This window comes from Emys orbicularis, chromosome 12 (genome assembly GCF_028017835.1).
Source record: "Emys orbicularis isolate rEmyOrb1 chromosome 12, rEmyOrb1.hap1, whole genome shotgun sequence".
NCBI lineage: Eukaryota > Metazoa > Chordata > Testudines > Emydidae > Emys > Emys orbicularis.
In genome coordinates, this window is record NC_088694.1 from 31,613,461 (window position 1) to 31,636,064 (window position 22,604).

Here is a 22,604-nt window from a genome sequence, read left to right on the forward strand (position 1 = left end):
TTAAAAACAAACAGTCTCTAACTGTAAAGACGCGAGAAATTCACAACCTAGGGGTATTTAAAAGGCAGGCAGCCAGTTTCCCTCAAAGCTTCCAACAGACAGCACCTGATTTTTTACTTTATCCTCCTATGTCCCAGACTGGTTTCCTGCAAGGTTAATGAGACTCAGCTACTTTTAAATCCTGCTCATTAATCCTTATGTCCCACCACATACAATGTCCTATCCCAGCTTCTTAAGGACTACTAATCCACACCCCAGGCAAGACCTATCCCACAGAGAAAGCTTTTGGCATATCAGGGTGAGGTGTATTTCTTTTCTGCCACTTTGGGAGAACTTGGGGAGAAAAGTCTGCAGTGTCTTCCATACTTTCTTCAGCAATTCATCTGAAATAGGATGCAAGGGCAAAGAAAGGGCTTCCAGTCAAGTTACCAGTCAAGCTTGATTGTTGAGGACAGAAACTGATTCAAACCCAACTGTTTTAGCCAGTTGCTTTAAACATTTGAGGGAACAGAGGGATACTGCATCCTCTGGAGCACAGTAACTGTCTTTCTGTTCCTCTGTTGCAGAAATGTATCCAGCCTCTGAAGAATTCTCCCCAGCAAATACTTATCCCCACTCAATCTGTTGCATTGATGAGGGTAATGCAAGATTTGTCACTGCTCTGCAAGTAATGTCAGCTGAACCAAGATATTCCATTCAAGGTTATTCCAGAGTGTTAGAACAGCTTGCCTTACACAGATGAATCCTACTTCTAGGGCACATATATTGACGCTGGAATAAACGGTGGTCCCATTCCACCAAGTGCTCTGACAGACTTAGGTGTTGGGTGTTGAATATGGTGCCATTATGACACTATATGACTAACCTGAAACACTTGAGTATTTCTGCCAACATGCACTGCTGCCGTCAAGTTTCTCCAAATGTTGCTCCCTACTTGGATTGGGGTATCTGGAGCCTTTGGTTTGAGAAGCTTGGAATCAAAGGTGATGCACCAAAGGAAAGCTGGCTGGCTCTCTCTCTCTCTCTCTGATCTTCCTGAACCGCATTTTTCATTAGATGAGTTGGAGCTCAGCCACTGACTTAGTATATGAATGCACCAAGGGTATCAAATCATCACTACTTTGGAGACCTCTGCTTCAAAATGGATGGTTCAGATTGCTTTGATACAGCTAGTAAAACAGATCTGCTAGGTTTGGGTCAACAGAAACGGCAACAGGCCAGAATTATGGGCATCTGATGGTGGCCTCCAGGACTGTTTCCAGATGATCCTTTCAAAGCATATACGACCCATATACCTAGTCACATTCACGCCAAGTTCCTCTCCCAGGTACAGAGCATACCAGCCATGCCTACCATTGAGATATTCCAGCCACTCTAACACTTTTTCAAATTGTTGAGCTTCTTTCTATCCTCCTTTTTGCACGCAACAGAATTACAAAGTAGCATTACAGAGATAATAACCAATCAACAAAGCACTAAAAAAATATAACACAAGATAAGAGACTACATTGGGTGCATTTATGAGCCAAAGGATAGTTCAGACTTGACTTGAAGTCTTGCAACCAAGCCAAACTAACTAAAGGGGTTTGGGGATTCAAAAGTGAGCCCCAAAACATTCCTAAAACCAACCATTTCCCAAAAAGGGAGCCAAGAGCCCTTTTAACAACTGGTACTCCAGGCCCAAAGTATCAGCAACCCAAACCACTCCACAGAACTCATAGACTCATAGACTTTAAGGTCAGAAGGGACCATTATGATCATCTAGTCTGACCTCCTGCATGATGCAGGCCACAAAATCTGACCCACCCACTCCTGGAATAATTCTCTCCCTTGACTCAGCTGTTGAAGTCCCCAAATCATGATTTAAAGACTTTAAGTCGCAGAGAATCCTCCAGCAAGCGACCCCTGCCCCATGCTGCGGAGGAAGGCGAAAAACCTCCAGGGCTTCTGCCAATCTATCCTGGAGGAAAATTCCTTCCCGACCCCAAATATGGCGATCAGCAGAACCCCGAGCATTTGGGCAAGATTCTCCAGCCAGACCCACATTGACCATTGATACTAATTACCAGCGATGGCACGTTATTGACTTATTGACTAAAATCACGTTATCCCATCAAACCATCCCCTCCATAAACTTATCAAGCTTAATCTTAAAGCCAGAGAGGTCTTTCGCCCCCACCGTTTCCCTCGTAAGGCTATTCCAGAACTTCACCCCTCTGACGGTTAGAAACCGTCGTCTAATTTCAAGCCTAAACTTCCTGACGGCCAGTTTATATCCATTTGTTCTCGTGTCCACATTAGTACTAAGCTGAAATAATTCCTCTCCCTCCCTGGTATTTATCCCTCTGATATATTTAAAGAGAGCAATCATATCCCCCCTCAGCCTCCTTTTGGTTAGGGTAAACAAACCGAGCTCCTCGAGTCTCCTTTCATACGACAGGTTTTCCATTCCTCGGATCATCCTAGTGGCCCTTCTCTGCACCCGTTCCAGTTTGAGTTCATCCTTTTTAAACATGGGAGACCAGAACTGCACACAGTACTCCAAATGAGGTCTCACCAGCGCCTTGTATAACGGAAGCAGCACCTCCTTATCCCTACTAGAAATACCTCGCCTAATGCATCCCAAGACCGCATTAGCTTTTTTCACGGCCACGTCACATTGCCGACTCATAGTCATCCTGCGATCAACCAGGACTCCGAGGTCCTTCTCCTCTTCCGTCACTTCCAACCGATGCGTCCCCAGCTTATAACTAAAATTCTAGTTAGTCATCCCTAAATGCATCACCTTACACTTCTCACTATTAAATTTCATCCTATTACTATTACTCCAGTTTACCAGGTCATCCAAGTATCCCTGCAGGATATCCCGATCCTTCTCCGAATTGGCAATACCTCCCAACTTTGTGTCATCCGCAAACTTTATCAGCCCACTTCTACATTCGGTTCCGAGGTCAGTAATAAATAGATTAAATAAAATCGGACCCAAAACCGAACCTTGAGGAACTCCACTGGTAACCTCCCTCCAATCTGACAGTTCACCTTTCAGTACGACCCGCTGCAGTCTCCCCTTTAACCAGTTCTTTATCCACCTCTGGATTTTCATATCGATCCCCATCTTTTCCAATTTAACCAATAATTCCTCATGCGGTACCGTATCAAACGCTTTACTGAAATCTAGGTATATTAGATCCACCGCATTTCCTTTATCTAAAAAAATCTGTTACTTTCTCAAAGAAGGAGATCAGGTTGGTTTGGCACGATCTGCCTTTCGTAAAGCCATGTTGTAATTTGTCCCAATTGCCACTGACCTCAAGGTCCTTAACCACTTTCTCCTTCAAAATTTTTTCCAAGACCTTGCATATTACAGATGTTAAACTAACAGGCCTGTAGTTACCCGGGTCACTTTTTTTCCCCTTCTTGAAAATAGGAACCACATTAGCTATTCTCCAGTCCAACGGTACCATCCCCGAGTTTACAGATTCATTAAAAATTATCGCTAACGGGCTTGCAATTTCTCGCGCCAGTTCCTTTAATATTCTCGGATGAAGATCATCCGGTCCGCCCGATTTAGTCCCGTTAAGCTGTTCGAGTTTGGCTTCTACCTCGGGTACTGTAATATCAACCCCCCCCTTCTTTATTCCCCTCTGTCACGCTGCCTCTATTCCTGAATCCTTCATTAGCCTCATTAAAGACCGATGCAAAATATTCGTTTAGACATTGTGCCATGCCTAGATTATCCTTAATCTCCACTCCATCTACAGTCTTCAGCGGTCCCACTTCTTTGTTTTCTTCCTATTTATACGGCTATAAAACCTCTTACTATTGGTTTTAATTCCCCTCGCAAGGTCCAACTCTACACGGCTTTTGGCCTTTCTCACTCCATCTCTACATGCTCTGACCTCAATAAGGCAGGTTTCTTTGCTGATTCAATTTTTATTTTCACCACTGGCCAAAATTCAGAGAAATGATCAAAAGATACCAGGCAACTTGCCAAAAGAGCAGTGGTGAACAGAGCTGGAGCAACAACAGTTAAAATCTGCCAGGTGCTTTTTTGCTGACTGTAGTTGGTAGGGAACTGGCTGGAATGGTCTGTAGTTGGTGCACATTTACTTGGTAGAGCTCTCCTGACAATGTATATGTGCCACAGAGGATCAAAGCACTTAAGAGCTAGGGGAGCTCCCTGAAGACCCAACACCCTGCATGGATTCACCAAGGGAAAGTCATGCCTGACTAACCTAATTGCCTTCTATGATGAGATAACTGGCTCTGTGGATGAGGGGAAAGCAGTGGATGTGTCATTCCTGGACTTTAGCAAAGCTTTTGATACGGTCTCCCACAGTATTCTTGCCAGCAAGTTAAAGAAGTATGGGCTGGATGAATGGACTGTAAGGTGGATAGAAAGCTGGCTAGATCGTCGGACTCAACAGGTATTGATCAACGGCTCCATGTCTAGTTGGCAGCCCGTTTCAAGCAGAGTGCCCCAAGGGTTGGTCCTGGGGCCGGTTTTGTTCAATATCTTCATTAATGATCTGGAGGATGTCGTGGACTGCACTCTCAGCAAATTTGCAGATGACACTAAACTGGGAGGAGTGGTAGATACGCTGGAGAGTAGGGATAGGATACAGAGGGACCTAAACAAAATTAGAGGATTGGGCCAAAAGAAACCTGATGAGGTTCAACAAGGACAAGTGCAGAGTCCTGCACTTAGGATGGAAGAATCCCATTCACTGTTACAGACTAGGGACCGAATGGCTAGGAAGCAGTTCTGCAGAAAAGGACCTAGGGGTTACAGTGGACAAGAAGCTGGATATGAGTCAAGTGTGCCCTTGTTGCCAAGAAGGCTAACGGCATTTTGGGCTGTATAAGTAGGGGCATTGCCAGCAGATCGAGGGACGTGATCATTCCCCTCTATTCGACATTGGTGAGGCCTCATCTGGAGTACTGTGTCCAGTTTTGGGCCCCACACTACAAGAAGGGAGGTGGAAAAATTGGAAAGAGTCCAGCGGAGAGCAACAAAAATGATTAGGGGACTGGAGCACATGACTTATGAGGAGAGGCTGAGGGAACTGGGATTGTTTAGTCTGCAGAAGAGAAGAATGAGGGGGGATTTGACAGCTGGTTTCAACTACCTGAAAGGGGGTTCCAAGGAGGATGGATCTAGACTGTTCTCGGTGGTACCTGATGACAGAACAAGGAGTAATGGTCTCAAGTTGCAGTGGGGGAGGTCTAGGTTGGATATTAGGAAAAACTTTTTCACTAGGAGGGTGGTGAAGCACTGGAATGGGTTACCTAGGGAGGTGGTGGAATCTCCTTCCTTAGAGGTTTTTAAGGTCAGGCTTGACAAAGTCCTGGCTGGGATGATTTAGTTGGGATTTGGTCCTGCTTTGAGTAGGGGGTTGGACTAGATGACCTCCTGAGGTCCCTTCCAACCCTGATATTCTATGATTCTAAGTGTGGAATCTTGTGCAGATATTCATAGAGAAAGGGAAAGTTCCACATTTGCTGCTGCTATTGTGTAGCTAGAGACAGGTTTTTTACAAACTTGGTTGAAAGGAGAGTAATATATCCAGACTGAATGAATGGATCTCCAAAAAAGTGAAAATTTAGAATGTGCAGAATATTACATAATGCATCAAGAATTGCAGGGCCCACCCCCCACCCAAAACAGCAGGTTCTACTTTAAAAAATAAAATACCACCAGATTTTTTCCTACCCCAATGTTAAAAAATGTTTTTAGAGGATTTTACTAAGGCATTTAATAATATCCCTCATGTAAACTGAATCAAGCACTAACTCACTGTACTTGTTCATCCTTTTGACTGGCCCAGGTATGGTGAATGTACATTGTGATGAGGCAGGGCTTTTAAAACTAGCAGATAAATAGCTTCTGAGCATGCTCAGAAGTTTGGGGTAGGTTTCAAATCAATCTCAACATTTTAATTTTAGTATATTTATTCTCTAACCTAGCAAAGACACTATCTTCAAGGAGAATTATGTCCACGACAAGTTAAAAACTTCAGCCATTTTTGCTGTAGCTCTGTTACAAAAGTGTTTTTGTAAAGAAGTAGGAACAATGTTTTCCCCCTCCCATTCACCCTTAATTAAAAGTAACTGGAGATTTTACTCAAACTTTCAAGAAGGCAACATTAATGGTGATGGTCCTGATGGAACTTACATGGAACATGAATTTCTGAGGTGAGCTACCAAAGTATAATTTGTTCACCTGCTACCACAGAACAGTTGCTCACCCCTGCTAACCTGATTTTTTTTTTCTTTTTTGAGATGCCAGGGCAGAGCAATGATACATTTCATAAGGGATCCACTCTCACATATTCCTACATAGATTCTTCCACTGTTGAGCTTCAGATGACATCCTTTCCTGTATTTACATTTACTTCACTGCACATCCACAGTCTACAATCATATACCTGAATCATAAAGTCATTTTCTTCTTCCACTTCACAAATGCATCGAACAATCCCAAAGTCACTGTCTTCTTCATCGAATTCCTCATCGGGGTTAGTTGTTACATCAATGTCCTGACTGCAGTCATCATCACTCCAAAGCAAACTATCTGTAGATGACTCACTCAAGGTATCTTCCTCTGTGTCAAAAAGTTAAATTGAATAAATCCATCAGAGCGATTACAGGAAAAAGCCGAATGGGGTGGCTATTCTAAATTACTGTATATCTGGGGATACGCATTGCAGGCACTATAAAATATGTCGAAGATTCTGTGTTTAAAGTAATAGTACAGTAGTAGGCTTAGAATGTGTGTTGAATTTGTACATTACTAGTTGGCAAATTCATATCTGCTAATTAATAGCTACTCCGAAATACCTTTTGCCTTATCAAAACCTTCAGAAGTCTTCTTAAGATTTTAGTTCCCAAAATATATCTGAAAGTGTCTCAAAACAAAAACAAAGTCACAAGATTCCTTTCCCACTTTAAGTGAGACCTGTTCCTACTTCCGTAGAAAAGCAGAAGTGAGAACCACAATCCGGAAGAAAAGTATATTTGTTTCTGGAATGAGGAGTTCACATCTTTGAGATGGCCAATTCTATGCAGACAGCTAACAAAAGTGTGTGTCTTCAAGGTCTGAATTTATTGAAACTGGGACAGATTTTGTGGTGCTATTCCCAGCTAGATGTAGGAGTATCTAGAGGGAACAAAAGTTTATCTTCTTTGATGCCAAAGATTTTTTTCCATCATGTGTTGTTTTAAAATCCACTGATGTTGCCACAGGAATGTTTAAAAATTTAAATAAGCTCTTTATCAATAACTCAGTATTTCCAGAGTTGGAACTGCTTTGATAATAAGAGTTCAATTACACATTTAAAAGCCACACCCTGTAGAAGAAGACAGTGCTGTAGAATACTGCACCACTGGGAGCCACTATCTGTCCAAAAGGCACAATGTCTGCCAAGAGTGGTCACTGTACCACACAGTCACGAGGTGCAGCATACATCCCTCCCATGCAGATGCGCTGCTGTAGCACTTTAGTGAAGATGCTCCTATGCTGATGGGAAAGCTGCTCCTGTCAGCATAATTAATCCACCTCCCTGAGAGGCGGTAGCTATGTCAACGGGAGAAGCTCTCCTGTTGACATAGTGCTGTTTACACAGGGGGTGAGGTTGGTATAACTACATTGCTCAGGGGGGTGGATTTTTGACATCTCTGAGTGACGTAGTTATACAGATATAGGTCTGTAGTGCAGACCTGGCCACAGTCCCCGCACAGGGGAACAAGGAGTGGATGGAAGCCTTTGAACTCACTCCTCCTTGTGCATCCGATACAAAGTTGGGAACAAACTGAACTCTTTGCATATATTCAATATCAGAAACAATGTTGATTTGTTTTAAGTTTATAGTGAAGTAAAAAAATGCTAGGGTTAAGGTTGCCCAAGCAAACTTAACTCTGCCCTCTTTTGTGTACAGTTTATAATTACATTAAAACATACTATTTAAACAAATACATTTAAATCAATACTGTACAGCCCCAGATATATGACATGTAATTTTTTCATTTATTTTATAGGGCTGTCAATTAATCACAGTTAGCTCATGCGAATAACAAAAAAATTAATCAAATTGCAGTTTTACTCTCACTGTTAAACAATAGAATACCAATTGAAATTTATTAAATATTTTTGGATGTTTTTCTACATTTTCAAGTACATTGATTTCAATTTCAACACAGAATACAAAGTCTACAGTGTTTACTTTATATGTAAAAATGATAAAAGAAACAGTATTTTTCAATTCACCTCATACAAGTACTGCAGTGCAATCTCTTCGTCGTGAAAGTGCAACTTACAAATGTAATTTTTGTTACATATCTGCACTCAGAAACAAAACAATGTGCCTACAAGTCCACTCAATCCTACTTCTTGTTCAGGCAATCACTAAGACAAACAAGTTTGTTTACATTTACAGGAGATAATGCTGCCTTCTTCTTATACAAGTACTGTAGTGCAAGCTCTTTATCATGAAAGTTGATGTAAAAAAAACTGCATTCAAAAATAAAACAATGTAAAACTTTAGAGCCTGCAAGTCCAATCAGTCCTACTTCTTGTTCAGCCAATCGCCAAGACAAACAAGTTTGTTTACATTTGCAGAAGATAACACTGCCCGTTTCTTGTTTACGTCACCTGAAAGTGAGAACAGATGTTTGTATGGCATTGTTGTAGCTTGCGTTGCAAGATATTTACGTGCCAGATACGCTAAAGATTCATCTGTCCCTTCATGTTTCAACCACCATTCCAGAGGACGTGTCCATGCTGATGACGGGTTTTGCTCATTAACGACCCAAAGCTGTGCGGACTGACGCATGTTCATTTTCATCATCTGAGTCAGATGCCACCAGCAGAAGGTTGATTTTATTGTTTGGTGGTTCAGGTTCTGTAGTTTCCCCATCGGAGGGTTGCTCTTAAGACTTCTGAAAACGTGCTCCACACCTTGTCCCTCTCAGATTTTGGAAGGCACTTCAGATTCTTAAACCTTGGGTCGAGTACTGTAGCTATCTTTAGAAATCTCACATTGGTACCTTCTTTGCATTTTGTCAAATCTGCAATGAAAGTGTTCTTAAAACGAACAACATGTGCTGGGTCATCATCCGAGACTCCTATAACATGAAATATATGATAGAATGCAGGTAGAACAGAGCAGGGGACATACAGTTCTCCCCCAAGGAGTTCAGTCACAAATTTAATTAACACATTTTTTTTTAATGAGCATCATCAGAATGGAAGCATGTCCTCTGGAATGGTGGCCAAAGCATGAAGGGGCATATGAATGTTAAGCATATCTGGTATGCATATACCTTGCAATGCCTGCTACAAAAGTGCCATGCGAATGCCTGTTCTCACTTTCTGGTGATATTGTAAATAAGAAGGCAGCATTATCTCCTGTAAATGTAAACAAACTTGTTTGTCTTAGTGATTGCCTGAACAAGAAGTAGGACTGAGCGGACTTGTAGGCACATTGTTTTGTTTCTGAATGCAGATATGTAACAACAACAACAATCTACATTTGTAAGTTGCACTTTCACGATAAAGTGATTGCACTACAGTATTTGTATTGAAAAATACTATTTCTTTTGTTTTTTTTACAGTGCAAATATTTTTCATAAAAAATATAAAGTGAGCACTGTACACTTTGTATTGTGTTGAAATTGAAAGCAATATATTTGAAAATGTAGAATATCCAAAAATATTTAAATAAATGGTATTCTATTGTTTAACAGCACGATCACTCGATTAATTGCGATTAATTTCTTTAACTGCGCGACTAATTGTGATTATTTTTTTAATCATTTGACAGCCCCACTATTTTATTTACACTAAAATCTTTGTCAGAATGGTCCAACATCTTTACTGGCATTGATTTGTTTTTTCTCTCATTTAAGTATTCTAGTAACTTTTGTGTAGTATACATTTTTCTATTTAACCATCAGCACAGACTTTTAGATACAACTCAGGACTGAGGCAGTTAACTATAAAAGGTAACTTAACTGCCAACTTAGGAAGCCTATACATGTCACCAAATGGTCACTATTCCTGTATGAGTTTTTCTAAATGAATTGTATGTTGTGTATGACTTTTAGGGACTGTCTGGCATATATAAAGAATATGTATTATCATAAGCTGCTATACTTGTGTATCTACACTTGTAGAAAAAAGTATGATAGATCATATTGTTTGAGAAACAGTAGGTCCTCAGACTAACAAAAGGGCAGAGTCAGGATTGTGCATGCAATCTTTTTTTTTTTTTTTTTAATAATTAATCATGCAACCCTTATGTTTACAACATAAATTTCCTGGAGGTTTTTTTTTTTTTTTTTAGGTTAGGTTATTATTATTTTTTTTTTAATGGAAAAAAGATGGAAAACTGAAGGCGCTTCACTCTTCAGGACTTCGGAATTGTGCTGGCTTGCAAAAAATTGTAAATAGCTTGTATAAATTCCATGATATGGAACTCTCTGGCAATGACTCAGACCTACATAATACCGTGCACTCTGGCCCCAATCTAGCAAAGGACTTCAGCGAGTGCTCAATTTTAAGCATGTGAGCAGTACCTGAGACAGCAACAAAACGCCATGTTTCTGTCTGTCTCTCTTTCTCTCTCACGCACAGCCTCCCCCCTTAGGAGTACTGCAGAAGGAAATCCCACATCTGCACCCATCAGGAGTTAGGAAGCTAAGCAAGAAACCTAGAACCAGATTTTTAAAGGAATTTAGGCACATGACTACCACTGATTTCAAATATTGGGGATTTTATTTTACTACCTCTCCTCATATTCAAAAACAATTAAAATGTTTTTGCTCAAAATTTCCAAAAATTTAGAGTTGCTTTTGAGCAGAAACCAAATCTGGCCTTCAGCCTGAAACTTCAAAGTTCTGTAAAGATACGAGTTATCGAAAAGAGATTAAAGAGTAAACTGTTACACAACCTTAATAAAGTGGGCACTGCTGCTCTGTTATTTCCTGATATTTCAGCAAGCTAGTATCTTGCTAATTACTTTGAGTTATCCTCCTAACTGACTTTTGTCAGACACGTATAATGTAGTGTGGTGTATCTGGAGTTATTCTCAACCCACTCCCAGATTCATCACTCTTTATATTTATCTTTTTTACTTCCAGCTCTTCCTAAGAATGTGTGAAAGCCAAAACTTTGTGGCTGTTTTTGAAGATTAGAGAGAAGAAAATGCTTCACTCCATTTTTTGTTTGATGGTTAGTATTCTATACTTTGTCTAGTAGACAGTTCTATCTAGAATAAGGAATGAAGGCTATGGCTACACTACAGCTTAAGTCTGCATAAGTTATGTTGCTCAGGGGTGTGAATTAGCCACTCCCAAGCAACCTAACTTATGCGACTTTAGCGCTGGTGTGGATGGCGCTATGTCGGCGGGAGAGCTTCTCACACCGATGTAGCTACTGCCGCTCGTTGGGAGTGGATCAATTAAGTCAAAGGGACAGCTCTCCCTCTCATTCGTTTAGAGTGGCTATACAGAGAGATTACAGCAGCGCAGCTGTAAGGTCTCTAGTGTAGCCAGAGCCTAAATCACACACACCTGAGTGACTTAGTTAAGCCAACCTAACCCTTGGTGTAGACAGTTCTAGCCTGACAGAAGAATTCTTCAGTAAACCTAGCTACCACCTCCCTCAGGGAAATGGATTACCTACACCAATAGGAGAACTTTCCCATCAGTGCAGGTAGCACCTACACTAAAGCGCTGCTGCAGCTGTAGCATTTCAAGCATAGACAAGCCCTGAGTCAAAGTCAAGGCAGTACTTTCATAGAGGAACAACTGGCAGTGAATATTTTAGTTGGTGGAACCGGACATTTGATTCTAAACCAAGAACACGTGGAAAGCTGAGTAAGGAATTAATGCTCCACTTGACTCATTAAGACAATATTTTAATTAATCAAAAGAACTCAATTCAGTAAATTCTATTATTAACAAGGCCTCATGATGTTTTGTGAAAGACAACAACACACACTAATAGCTCCCTTTAACATCGTGGGATTAATCTTCAGATATCAAACAAACACAAGGACACAAACATTTAAATTAAAAAGGAAAACTCAGAACATGTACCAGCAGGTGATTGCAAAGAAACTGAGCAAATTACTATTTATTATTAATTTAAAATTTTGCTCTCCTTATGAGATATAGCGAACACTATTTTCTAGAAAACTCGTCTCAGGCACGTGAAACGCATGTGTATAACAGTTGTGGAATACACATAGGGAAAAGTACTTGAAGAACCACCATGATTTACAACCATCTATTAACACCTTCTACTGATGTGCTTATAGCACATACTACTCTGTATACCGCATGTTTCTAAACATCTATTAATCATTTATTAGCACTTTATGAACTATTTATAAATGGAAACTTAATAGAATTTATTTACCAAAGGTTACTTTTGCTGTAAACCACATACTGAGTTATGAAAAAGAACAAAAGGTGACCAGGAGAGATTGAGAGACAGTTGAGTAGACACTCAATAGTAGCAACATATTTTGCTATGCTGCTGCTAAGTGGCTGCTGCTGTTAAGGGTAGTGTCGACAATTCACAATAGGAAAAATGTTCCCATGGGAAATGTTGCTTGTAAACGGCAATTGCTCTTACAACGGTTTGCTGCAAACAAGTGTCTACTGTACTTTAAAAGAATCATTATGGAGTGAAACTGAAAAAAAAACCCACGCAGCAGCATGTAGCCTAGGCAAGTAAATTGGGTTTAGCTTCCTCAGGATGGCAGGGACATATAAACACAACACATCTGAACTGGTATAGGTGAATTTGCACCACTAATGCTGCTTAAATCCATCTGCTGTGACACACTACACATTTCCCTTTTACTCACACTGACACACAAAGCTATCAAGCCACAAATGAGATCCATCTTACCATTTACTTTCACTCTGTCTCTATGGTGCCCAGAATCAGAGACATGTAACGGTGTACTTAGGTGGGGATAAGATCTATTTGAAGAATTATATCTTGTGGTGATGACTGATTTTGGGGGGGAAAGCTCCTGGGAAATGTCAATGTTTTCTTCACTGCCAGGGTATTCTGTAAAATTATAAATATGTTAGTACTGGGGGGAAAAAACAACAGTAAAGTGGGGATCTACAAGTTTGGCATTTAGAAATACTAATAGCATTACTGGCCTGTCCTCCTGCAGTGGAAGAATGGTGGCTTCCAGGGTGGAGGGCAGGTAAAAGGAAGGTAGAGAGGTAGCCTTTGGACTCTGCCTGATGTATACGAGGGGAGACCACTTAAAGATGATGTTGCGTGGACTCTAATGTCAACTAAAGATTAAAGGGACACTGGCAACTTTAAATGTAGTTATTTAAAAAATGAGTGAAAACTAGTTTCAGATACTACACCTACACTGAGATTTTTTTATCCTTTTCTGGTTTTAAGAATTAACATCTTACACACACCCTTTATAACAATCCTTCAGTTCCTCTCTGCCTCCAGAAGCCTTTTTTTAAGCTGGACTCCAACAGAGGAGAGGAAGAAGGGTCATTGTGGGTCTGTAAAGGCAAACAAGACCTGAGGAAACCGAAAACCCAGCAAATAACTGACAGAAAATAGCCCAAGGCTACAAAAATTAAATCAAGACGTTTTAGTCAATATACCTCTACCCCAATATAACGTGACCCGATATAACACGAATTTGGATAGAACGCGGTAAAGCAGCGCTCCGGGGGGGCAGGGCTGCGCGCTCCAGCGGATCAAAGCAAGTTCGATATAACTTGGTTTCACCTATAACACGGTAAGATTTTTGGCTCCTGAGGACAGTGTTATATCGGGGTAGAGGTGTACTACGTTCAACTATCTAAACCATTTAATTTTTACTTGTGTTATGGTATGCCTCGAGGTCCCAACTGAGATCAGAACTCCACTGTGCTAGGCATTGTACAGACACATTAGGTATGTGTACACTGATAAAAAACCCACAGCACCAAGTCTCAGAGCCTGGGTCAGCTGACTCAGGTTTGCGGGGCTCAGGCTGCAGGGTTATAAAATTGCAGGGTAGACATTTGGGTTCAGGATAGAGCTCGGGCTATGAGACCCTCCAAGAGCGTACAGGTCTAAATAGACAAGACCTGCTCTAACCACCAGACCATGCTATATACTATAGTATATATACACACTATATATTATATGAAAACTAAAGCAATAGAGAGAAGTAGTAGTTCTGTGAGCGTGCCAGTGGCTGGATAGACAAGAACAGAGGAGTGATGGGTTTATACACTCAATCTATGGAATGTTGGGTTTAAGACTGCGCGCACATCCTAACTGCCAGCTACTGCTCAAAAAGATGTTCTGCGACTGATTAGGCTGTGAATCCTACAGTAGACTTCTTTGTGGGAATGTTAAAGAAGAAATGAGAAAAAATAAAAATAAAAAAAAATGCCCCCCAAGAATTTGATGTTACTGGGAACAAAAGAAGGTAAAAAAAAATATGACGGCAAGTGTGATTTTTTTGGTTGACTGTGTTCCTGCAAAAATCTATTCAGAAGAGAATATTTGTGATAAGACGGTTTTGTGATTAGAGACCACTGTTATCTTTGATAGCTTCCTCACATTGTGCTGTTTAAAGAAAGTCTATGTGCTATTTTATCAAGCCAGAGTCATGCATGAAGAAGAGGAAAAAAAGCTGCAGATGAAAGAACATATCCAGAATAAATGTAATACCAGGGGTCAAGATTGGGGTGGTTCAGCAAGCCAGTACTTCTCCAAAGTGGACATGTTTGAGCTTCAGAATCAAAGCTTTTTATTAATAAAAAGTTACTAGCCCTTATGGTTGTGAAGAAAACATTCAAAATGTCAACTAGATATAAACCCAGTGCAGTGACGTCTGCCTGAGACTGAAGACAGCCTGAAGAGACTAGTTACTTACCCTACAGTAACTGGTTCTTGAAGATGTTGTAATCAGCATGGATCCCACTGTGCCTAAAGCATGCATGATCAGATTCTTTTGAATAGCAGTGCTCACTGGGGCTGTGCATGAACCCTGGGCCTCACACTCTTGTGTGATGGACTAATGGGCGAAAAATATGCAACTCCCCCTTAGTTCCCTCACAACATGAAGCCCGTATTAACAGAAGATTTTGAAAGGAGGAATGGAGGGCAGGTCCTGGGATCCACACTGACATCATTTTGAAGAACCAAAGTTACTGTTGAGTAAATAATCTTTCTTCCTTGAATATGTGTCACTGTGGAGTCCAATATATGCGACTGGCAAGGCATATCCTTTCTGGATGGTGGGATGGTGAGTATAAGCTGCATCAGTCCAACAGGGACTGCAGTACTGCTCTCCTGAATTTGGCATCTGCCCTGGCAGCTACATCCAATGGATAATGCTTGACAAAAGTTAGTGGGTTACTCCACATCACTGCCTTGTATATTTCAGAAATTGGCTCATTTCTGAAAGAGTGAGCACAGATGTTTAGTGGGAGGGGTACATCAGCTAATTGGTATCACAGTGAGACACAGTGTTTATCCATTTAGATATTCTTTGTGATGAGCTGGACTGACCTTTGGAAATGTCCAGTGTATACCCCTTCATCTCTCCTGATGAAGTGGGGTTTTGGTGTTATGCTCTTACTAGGAGTTATCATATTAATAGCTTTACGCACAGACATGATATCATTACCAATTAGTACATCTGCTGGAATGCTATCCAGTATATCAACATTTAAGCGTTCCCAGTCCAGCTCTATTGGAGCTAATTTCAAATTTTCCCAATACAAGGAGTTTTAAATTTTGCCCTGGGAGCACATAGAATCCATAACCATTTATCTTCCAACCAAAGAAATCTGGGCACCAGTGTCCCTCCAACCTTGGCATACCTTGCTGTTCCCGTACATCTTTGATAAACATTTTAACCAACCTCCAATAGGTCAGCTCTTACAAAATTCACTAGGATCACCTAAACCACCTCCTGGGGTCCTAAGTCGAAGGTAGATACGTTAACCAGGGCTGAACAGGGTTTTTATTTGGATTCCCCTTGCTTAGGGCAATTTCTTTTCATGCGCTCAGTGGAACCACGAGTAACACTTTTTTGGGCTGTCCTCCTGCGTTAGAGGCCTGTAATTATGATTACCAGGAGGGGATGGGTTCTGGGGTGGGGCGTGCTTTGACTCACCACTGCCCTCCCTTTTCCTGGGGATAAAATGGAGAACCCACTTTAAACTGGGCTTTTGCTGTTTCCTCTTGGATCTGTGCTCACTGAAGAGTCTGTCTTGTACGTGTGAATCAGCAATATCAGCTGCTTCCTGTACAGTGGCAGGGGTTTTATCCCAAACTGGTGCTCTGACTTCAATACATACACTCAGGAAATGTTCCTATACAAACAGGACAAATAACTGGCCAGTCCAGCCATCCTTGTCCCCATTGCCCACTTTTTCATTAAAATCACACATTCCATACACATATTCTCTATGACACATCCTGTCATGCTTTTCGAGGTTCCTAAATCTTAAACGATACACCTCAGCGGTGATCTGAAACCTTTGCAGCAAAGCTTTTTATAATTCAACATATTTCAATGCCTCCTCCATGTCCACCTCATTAAACACCCACAATGCTTTATCAGACAACTTGGAGATCAGAGTGGGTATTCTTTATTCCTCTGGAACCTTTTGCAATGCACGTATCTTTTCAAAAATGGAGAGATACTTTTCAATCTCTGTGTGTATACAGGGCAAAGCTTGTCCCTGCTGGATGCCCCTGAGGGAGTATTACCCATGGGCTTTTGTAAGGCCAGTATGCTCAGGGTGTGCAGTCTCTCTTCCTTGCCTGTCTATTGCCTTTTCTTGGCTTCAATTTCTGCCACCCTCTGCAGACACTCTCACACTCTTCTTCTGCTAGTTCCAGCTTGCAGAGCTCTATTGTGGCTAACTCCAGCTCCTTTGTTGTCATATGCTAGTGGTGGTATCAGGCGGATTCTCTGAGTCTTCAAGCACATAAGAGTAATTCAGATGCCCTTCATGTTGCTTGTCATACACCATGAGGAGGGTTTTCAACCTATCCATATTTTTTTTCTGCAGTGAATAAGCAGCATTCTGCACACAACTCTTCTGCTTCTTGGTGTGCTTAGCATACATTTATTTGTTCATCCTGCCTTTTCTGCGGCTTTATTCCCCTTCCCGAAATAAACAAACAGAAAATAAGAAATTGTAGACTTTTCTTTGTTTTCAACCTCCACTCTTTAACCTCTCAGTAACTGGATTACAAAGCAAATGACCTTCTCCCAGGTGAGGCAGTTATTTTTCAAACAAATCATGGTACTTTGCCTCTGGAGTTGAAGTAGTGCTGAGGAGTATGTTTTACACAAAACAGGACTAACTTCTTTGGATATTTGTATTTGGGAGTACCTTTTCAGGACTAAATTTGTTCTGAACTGTGGACATCCCCACCCCCCAAATATCCTGTGTTTGGGTGGGCATAAAAATATACCCTTTGGGGTCACCTAATATCTTTTTTTAGAAATGGAAGAGTGGCCCAGGTTTGCCCGAGTCCTTTAGTTGGCTCCAGTATGCCCTCATTGATGGGGAGGACAATCCTGGACAGAGTTGTTGAGCTTAGAATATAGGTGTGTCCACCAGTAAGAGGGATGAGACCATCACAGGATGAGCAGGGTTTGAACCCTGACTGTTTAGAGCCCACGATGTTGGTGCAAAATGCTTCACCCTTTTGTTCAAGGGTGATCTCTTCTCTTTTTTTTTTTGGAAAGCCCAAATGAAAGAAAAAAAGCAAGAAGAGGGGTGAACATAAATTTTCTTCACGAATCTGGTCAAAAAGGGATAAAATTTGAAGCTCTGTAGAAGTAGTGGGTCAGAAATTCTCTGGGTTCCGTCTTACTGTCACTGACAGTTCAGAGGGAACTGAGGGAGAATACAGACTTCTCTGCCCTTTATGCCCTCACATGGAAGCATAGAGGTGGCACAGGCGCAGACCCAAAGGACAATGCTATTCAAAAGAATCCAATCTTGAGCACACGAGAGCATGCACACATACAGTGGGATCCACACTGACACACAAGTCAAAGAAGAACAATAGCTATGAAGGACAATGATAAGTTGGGGTTAAATTTTCAAAATTGCTCAAAACCCTCAACTAAGGCTACATTTTCAAAGAGCTCAGCTCCAAGTTAGGCAACTAAACAAAGTGGCCAGATTTTCAGAAATGGTCTGCATCCAGTAACTCCTATTGAGAACAGTGACAGAAAAGAAAAAAAATATTGTCACGTCATCACTTCCAAGAGCACTGATTTGTACGCTTTTTGCGGAGAAGGATGTTTTGGAGAAGTTGTCCTTGGGCACATACATTTATTTACTGATTCATTTGTTTTTTATCAGCCGTCTACCTCAATGGCCATGCCCTTCAATCAGCAAGAAAATGCCATGCTATTCACACTTCACCTTTAATGGATTATTACATCAGAATTGGTGGTGATTAAAGACAAAACAGTACAATCTCTCCTATATACTGTCACTGGTCATGGAAAACTTTGAACTGGGGTCAAGAGAGTCAAACTGAAAAACTAAGGCCACTTTCTATGGGGGGGTGGGGGTGGGGAGAGAGAAAAAGTGTATTTTACCAGACTTAAATTTCTTTTTCTTCTTCGACTTTGACCTTACACAGTCTTTGGATTTCTTCTCTTTATTCTTCTCTTTGTCTTTAACAGCTGAAATTAGATAAAATTGCAGTTTATTTTAGAAAGGACAGCTCACAATTAGGCACTCATTCTGCATCATACACATTTTAACTTAGATCTGTTACTTTATGCAACCATGGACAGCTCAGATGCAAAAAGAAAAACGAACAGTCTTCTGCTGGTTGTTGCAATCTCCTATCACGATGTGCTCAAGTATTTTTCAGCAGCACTAAAGTGAAGAGTGCCAAATTAATACAAATTACAGTATTTATTTGTATTATGGTAGCACATAATGACACCAACCAAGATTGCAGTTGTGCTGTACATATATAGTAAAAGAAAGTCCCTGCCCAGAAGAGTTTAGACAAGACAGACAAAGGGTAGAAAAAAAAGAAGGCATTATTTCTATTTTATATGTGAGAAACACAGAGATTAAGTCATTTTCCCTAGGTCATACATGGCACAGCCAGGAATTTACTTTACTGCGGACAAAGAAATGTGCACATTCTATAGTTTGCTAACCTATCTTTCTGCTCTCGCCTTTTTGGTCTAAATCACCTGTTATGTCATATTTTAGATTGTAAGCTCTCTGAGAAAGGAACCATAATTTTATGTATGTTTGTATAGTGTCTAGAACAATGGGGCCCTGACTTGGTTGGCACCTCTAGGTGCAACCATAATATAAAGGAAAGGAGAACTATATAATCTGAATAACCCTTTGGTATATACCAATCACAGACAAATTTTTAAAAAGATTATTTCAATTTCTGATTATTAGTAAACAAAATGATTAAGGCCAAAGAGCATGGAGTGTGTCATATCAAATTCCTTCCTACACACAAAACACTATTAGAGGACACTATGTTCCTCAAATGATTTCATCAATAATGCAAAACCACAAAGTGCAGGAAATAAATATTGATGCCAATAGATCCAAACACATAGATCACTAGTAACCCATCCACCATATGCCGCACGTATCACACCTAATTTAACACACGCCACAGCAAATGCACATCCATAAACAGTCTGGTTCATCAAACAAACTAACTCATTTAAGCAGTGATTTGACAGTTGCCATAGGAATGGGACTCTTAACTCTGTCCCTACATAGCTTTAGCGCGGTCTTCCCCTCTCCTGGCTCCTTCAGTGTCCCCTGCTATTCTGGAAAGGTGCAAGAGGGGGAGTCATATTGAAGTTCTGTCAGCTACAAGGTCTCCTCTTCCAGCAGCTGCCCCAGCCAGCTAGCCATCTATAGCTCACTGGTTGGCAAGTGTCAATCTGACACGCCACAAGAGGTTCATCAGACTGGACTACCAGTATATGGACAGAAAATACATGTTCTTCAGCCAGGCAGCCTTAGTGCAGGCAAAACGGGAGTGTGTTAAGGGAGACATGGATGGCAACACCAACTTCATACATACACACTCTTGCCCACCTCCTTTTTCCCCCTGCTCCCAACAAATGGTGCATTCACACCCCATTTCCCTTCCTCCTTCAGACAGCCACTATCACCCAGGTGCTCCAGCTGCCAATTCTTCCTCCCTGGTCAGATGGAGATGGTGAGCTCTGCCATTTATTCTTGGTGAAACTGCTTAATGTCATGATAAATTAGGGGAACAACTTTTTAAATTTTAAACGTAAACATTTTCAACTTGCATTGGCAGACATAGGTGACTAGTGTGTATGTAAAGTTTGCGGTTTGCAGGGACTGTGGGTATTTAGCAAGAGAAACCGGGGGGGGGGGGGGGGGGGGCGGAGGGAAGGGGAGAGATAACCCTAACCTAAGTTTCATAACAGTGTTTTTTTAATGTTTATATCTTAGTCCAGGCACGCTCATCAGTGCTTGCAATATCTTCAAAAACTCAGACATGTCAGTGGTTTTCCATTCTGAGATTTCTAAAGAAGGCAATTGGCTAAACGACAGAGGTTTTAAAGACCTGACTAAGCCAAGTCTGGTGCAATTTAAACTTATGGAGCTGCTACCAGCACCTAGGAATTACTTAGGGAGAAAGCACAAGATTTTTTTTTTTAAAAAGCACTTTTATGTTTAGATTAAGTTGTATAATGTGATTACAGCGAAATCATGAATCGTTTTTTGGAACCAGATGAAAACAGTCTAAGCCAGCAAAGAAAGTGTTATCATGGGAGCACCATAGTTAAGATTAGCAGAATTTTTTGTTTAGAGTTAATTTTCAAAGGTCTCTAAAGCGCATATGAATACTCAAACAAAAATAAAAACTGCTATACCAATTGAGATAGGGATAGAGTCAATATGAATATTTGGATTTATTTGGTCAAGAGGTTCCTGAAATCCTCCCTTTCTCCCCAAAAAGGCGAATATAAAATAGCAAATTTTAAAACACTTTTTTGCCCACAACAAAAGTGAGTATTAACTGGTGACCTGAGACTCAAAACTTGTAAAACTTTGAAATGGCTCTGCAGATTCACACTTATGGATACTGTGCCGCCTTGTGGTGTCTTATGGTAAAAATTCTTTCTAGCCATTTCAGAGCACTCTTACACCCCCTTCCCCTTCCCTCAGGGTCAGGAGACACTGATAAGGGCAAGAGTGTGGGTGGAGTGCCCTCATCAGCTCAGTTCCTTCCACCTCAAAGCCTGAGAGACAGAACAAACAAGGACTCTGATTGAGAAGGGAAGCTGGGTGGGAAATGTGAATATGCAGAACCCTCTCAAAGAACTCCAGTTACAAGTAGGTAACCTTTATTTCTTCTTTAAGTGCATATTCCCACATATGGGGGTAGACTGATAAGCAGTTCTGACAACTGACCCAGAGGTGGGAGCTGAGTTCTAGTTGAATAGTGATTGAAGCACCGCTTTGCCAAATGCAGCCTGCACCCTAGAAGCCAAGTACAGAGCATCAGGCTTAGTGAAAGAATGCACCGAAGTCCAGGCTGCAGCTTTTGCAAATTTCAGCAATTGGGATCTGCCTCAGGCAAGCAAGGTAAGTAGTCACAGCTCATGGAATATGGTCAAATCACAGCAGGTGCAGGAACTTTTACCAGTGCATTGCATTCAGCAATATACTGTTTAATCCACAGAGAAACAGTCTTCTCAGACACCATACACGCCATGTGGTTCTCAGCATAAGACGCAAACTATCTAGACAAATTTCCAAAAACTTTGAGTTCTGCCCAGATAATAGGTGAGGACCCTTCTGACATACGAATTATATAGGATAAATTCTCACTTATTAGAGTGAGGCTGGGGGGAAGGAGGGGAAGCTAACAAATTAATGGTCTGATTGATGTGGAAATCAGACAGCACTTTAGGTAAGAATCTGGGATCAGGTCTGAGAATTATCTTGCCCTGCTGAAAAAGAAGTGAAAGGTGGATCGAGCCATACGGGCATTCAACTCACTCACTCTCCTAATCAATGTGATGGCAAAAATGAAAGCTGTTTTGATAGATAAATCGAAGAAAGAACATTTAGCCAAAGGTTCAGAGGGCTATTTTACCAGCATGGCAACACCAAGTTGAGGTCCCAAGAAGGGACAGGATCGCTAATGGGGTATACACATTTGACAAACCCATCATAAATCTTTTAACCAAACAACCACCAACCAGTGACCTGCTATCAGCTAGAGTATGATATGCAGAGATGGCTGCCAAATGCACTTTTCATGAGGAGTTAGATAATGTACTTAAGGAATCAGAGGTTAAGTTTTTCAGAACACAAGGAATGAAAGCAAATACAGGGGAAATCAGAGCGTCCCTTCACCCACGTCTGAAATCTGGTCAACTTTAAATGGTAACAACTTCTAGTTGACTGTTGAGAGTTAATTAGCATATGCTGCCAAAGAACACTGGTCAAACACAGATAGAGTGAAAGTACGATCACCCACGCCATCAGGTGAAGAGACCGCGGGTTCTGGATGAAAGATCCTGCCCTCCTGC

At 41.1% G+C, this 22,604-nt stretch overlaps 1 protein-coding gene across 1 annotated transcript in view; it reads right to left on the reverse strand.

Annotated features, from left to right (window-relative positions):
* The window catches only part of PHF20 (PHD finger protein 20), a 161,844-nt gene that overhangs the window by 33,453 nt on the left and 105,787 nt on the right, over nt 1-22,604 (reverse strand). Inside the window, exons 12-14 of the mRNA XM_065414947.1 lie at nt 18,630-18,716; nt 12,920-13,084; nt 6,429-6,604 (exon numbers count right to left, since the gene is read on the reverse strand). Coding sequence (XP_065271019.1) covers nt 6,429-6,604; nt 12,920-13,084; nt 18,630-18,716 — 428 coding nt within the window. The remainder of the gene's footprint in view (nt 1-6,428; nt 6,605-12,919; nt 13,085-18,629; nt 18,717-22,604) is intronic.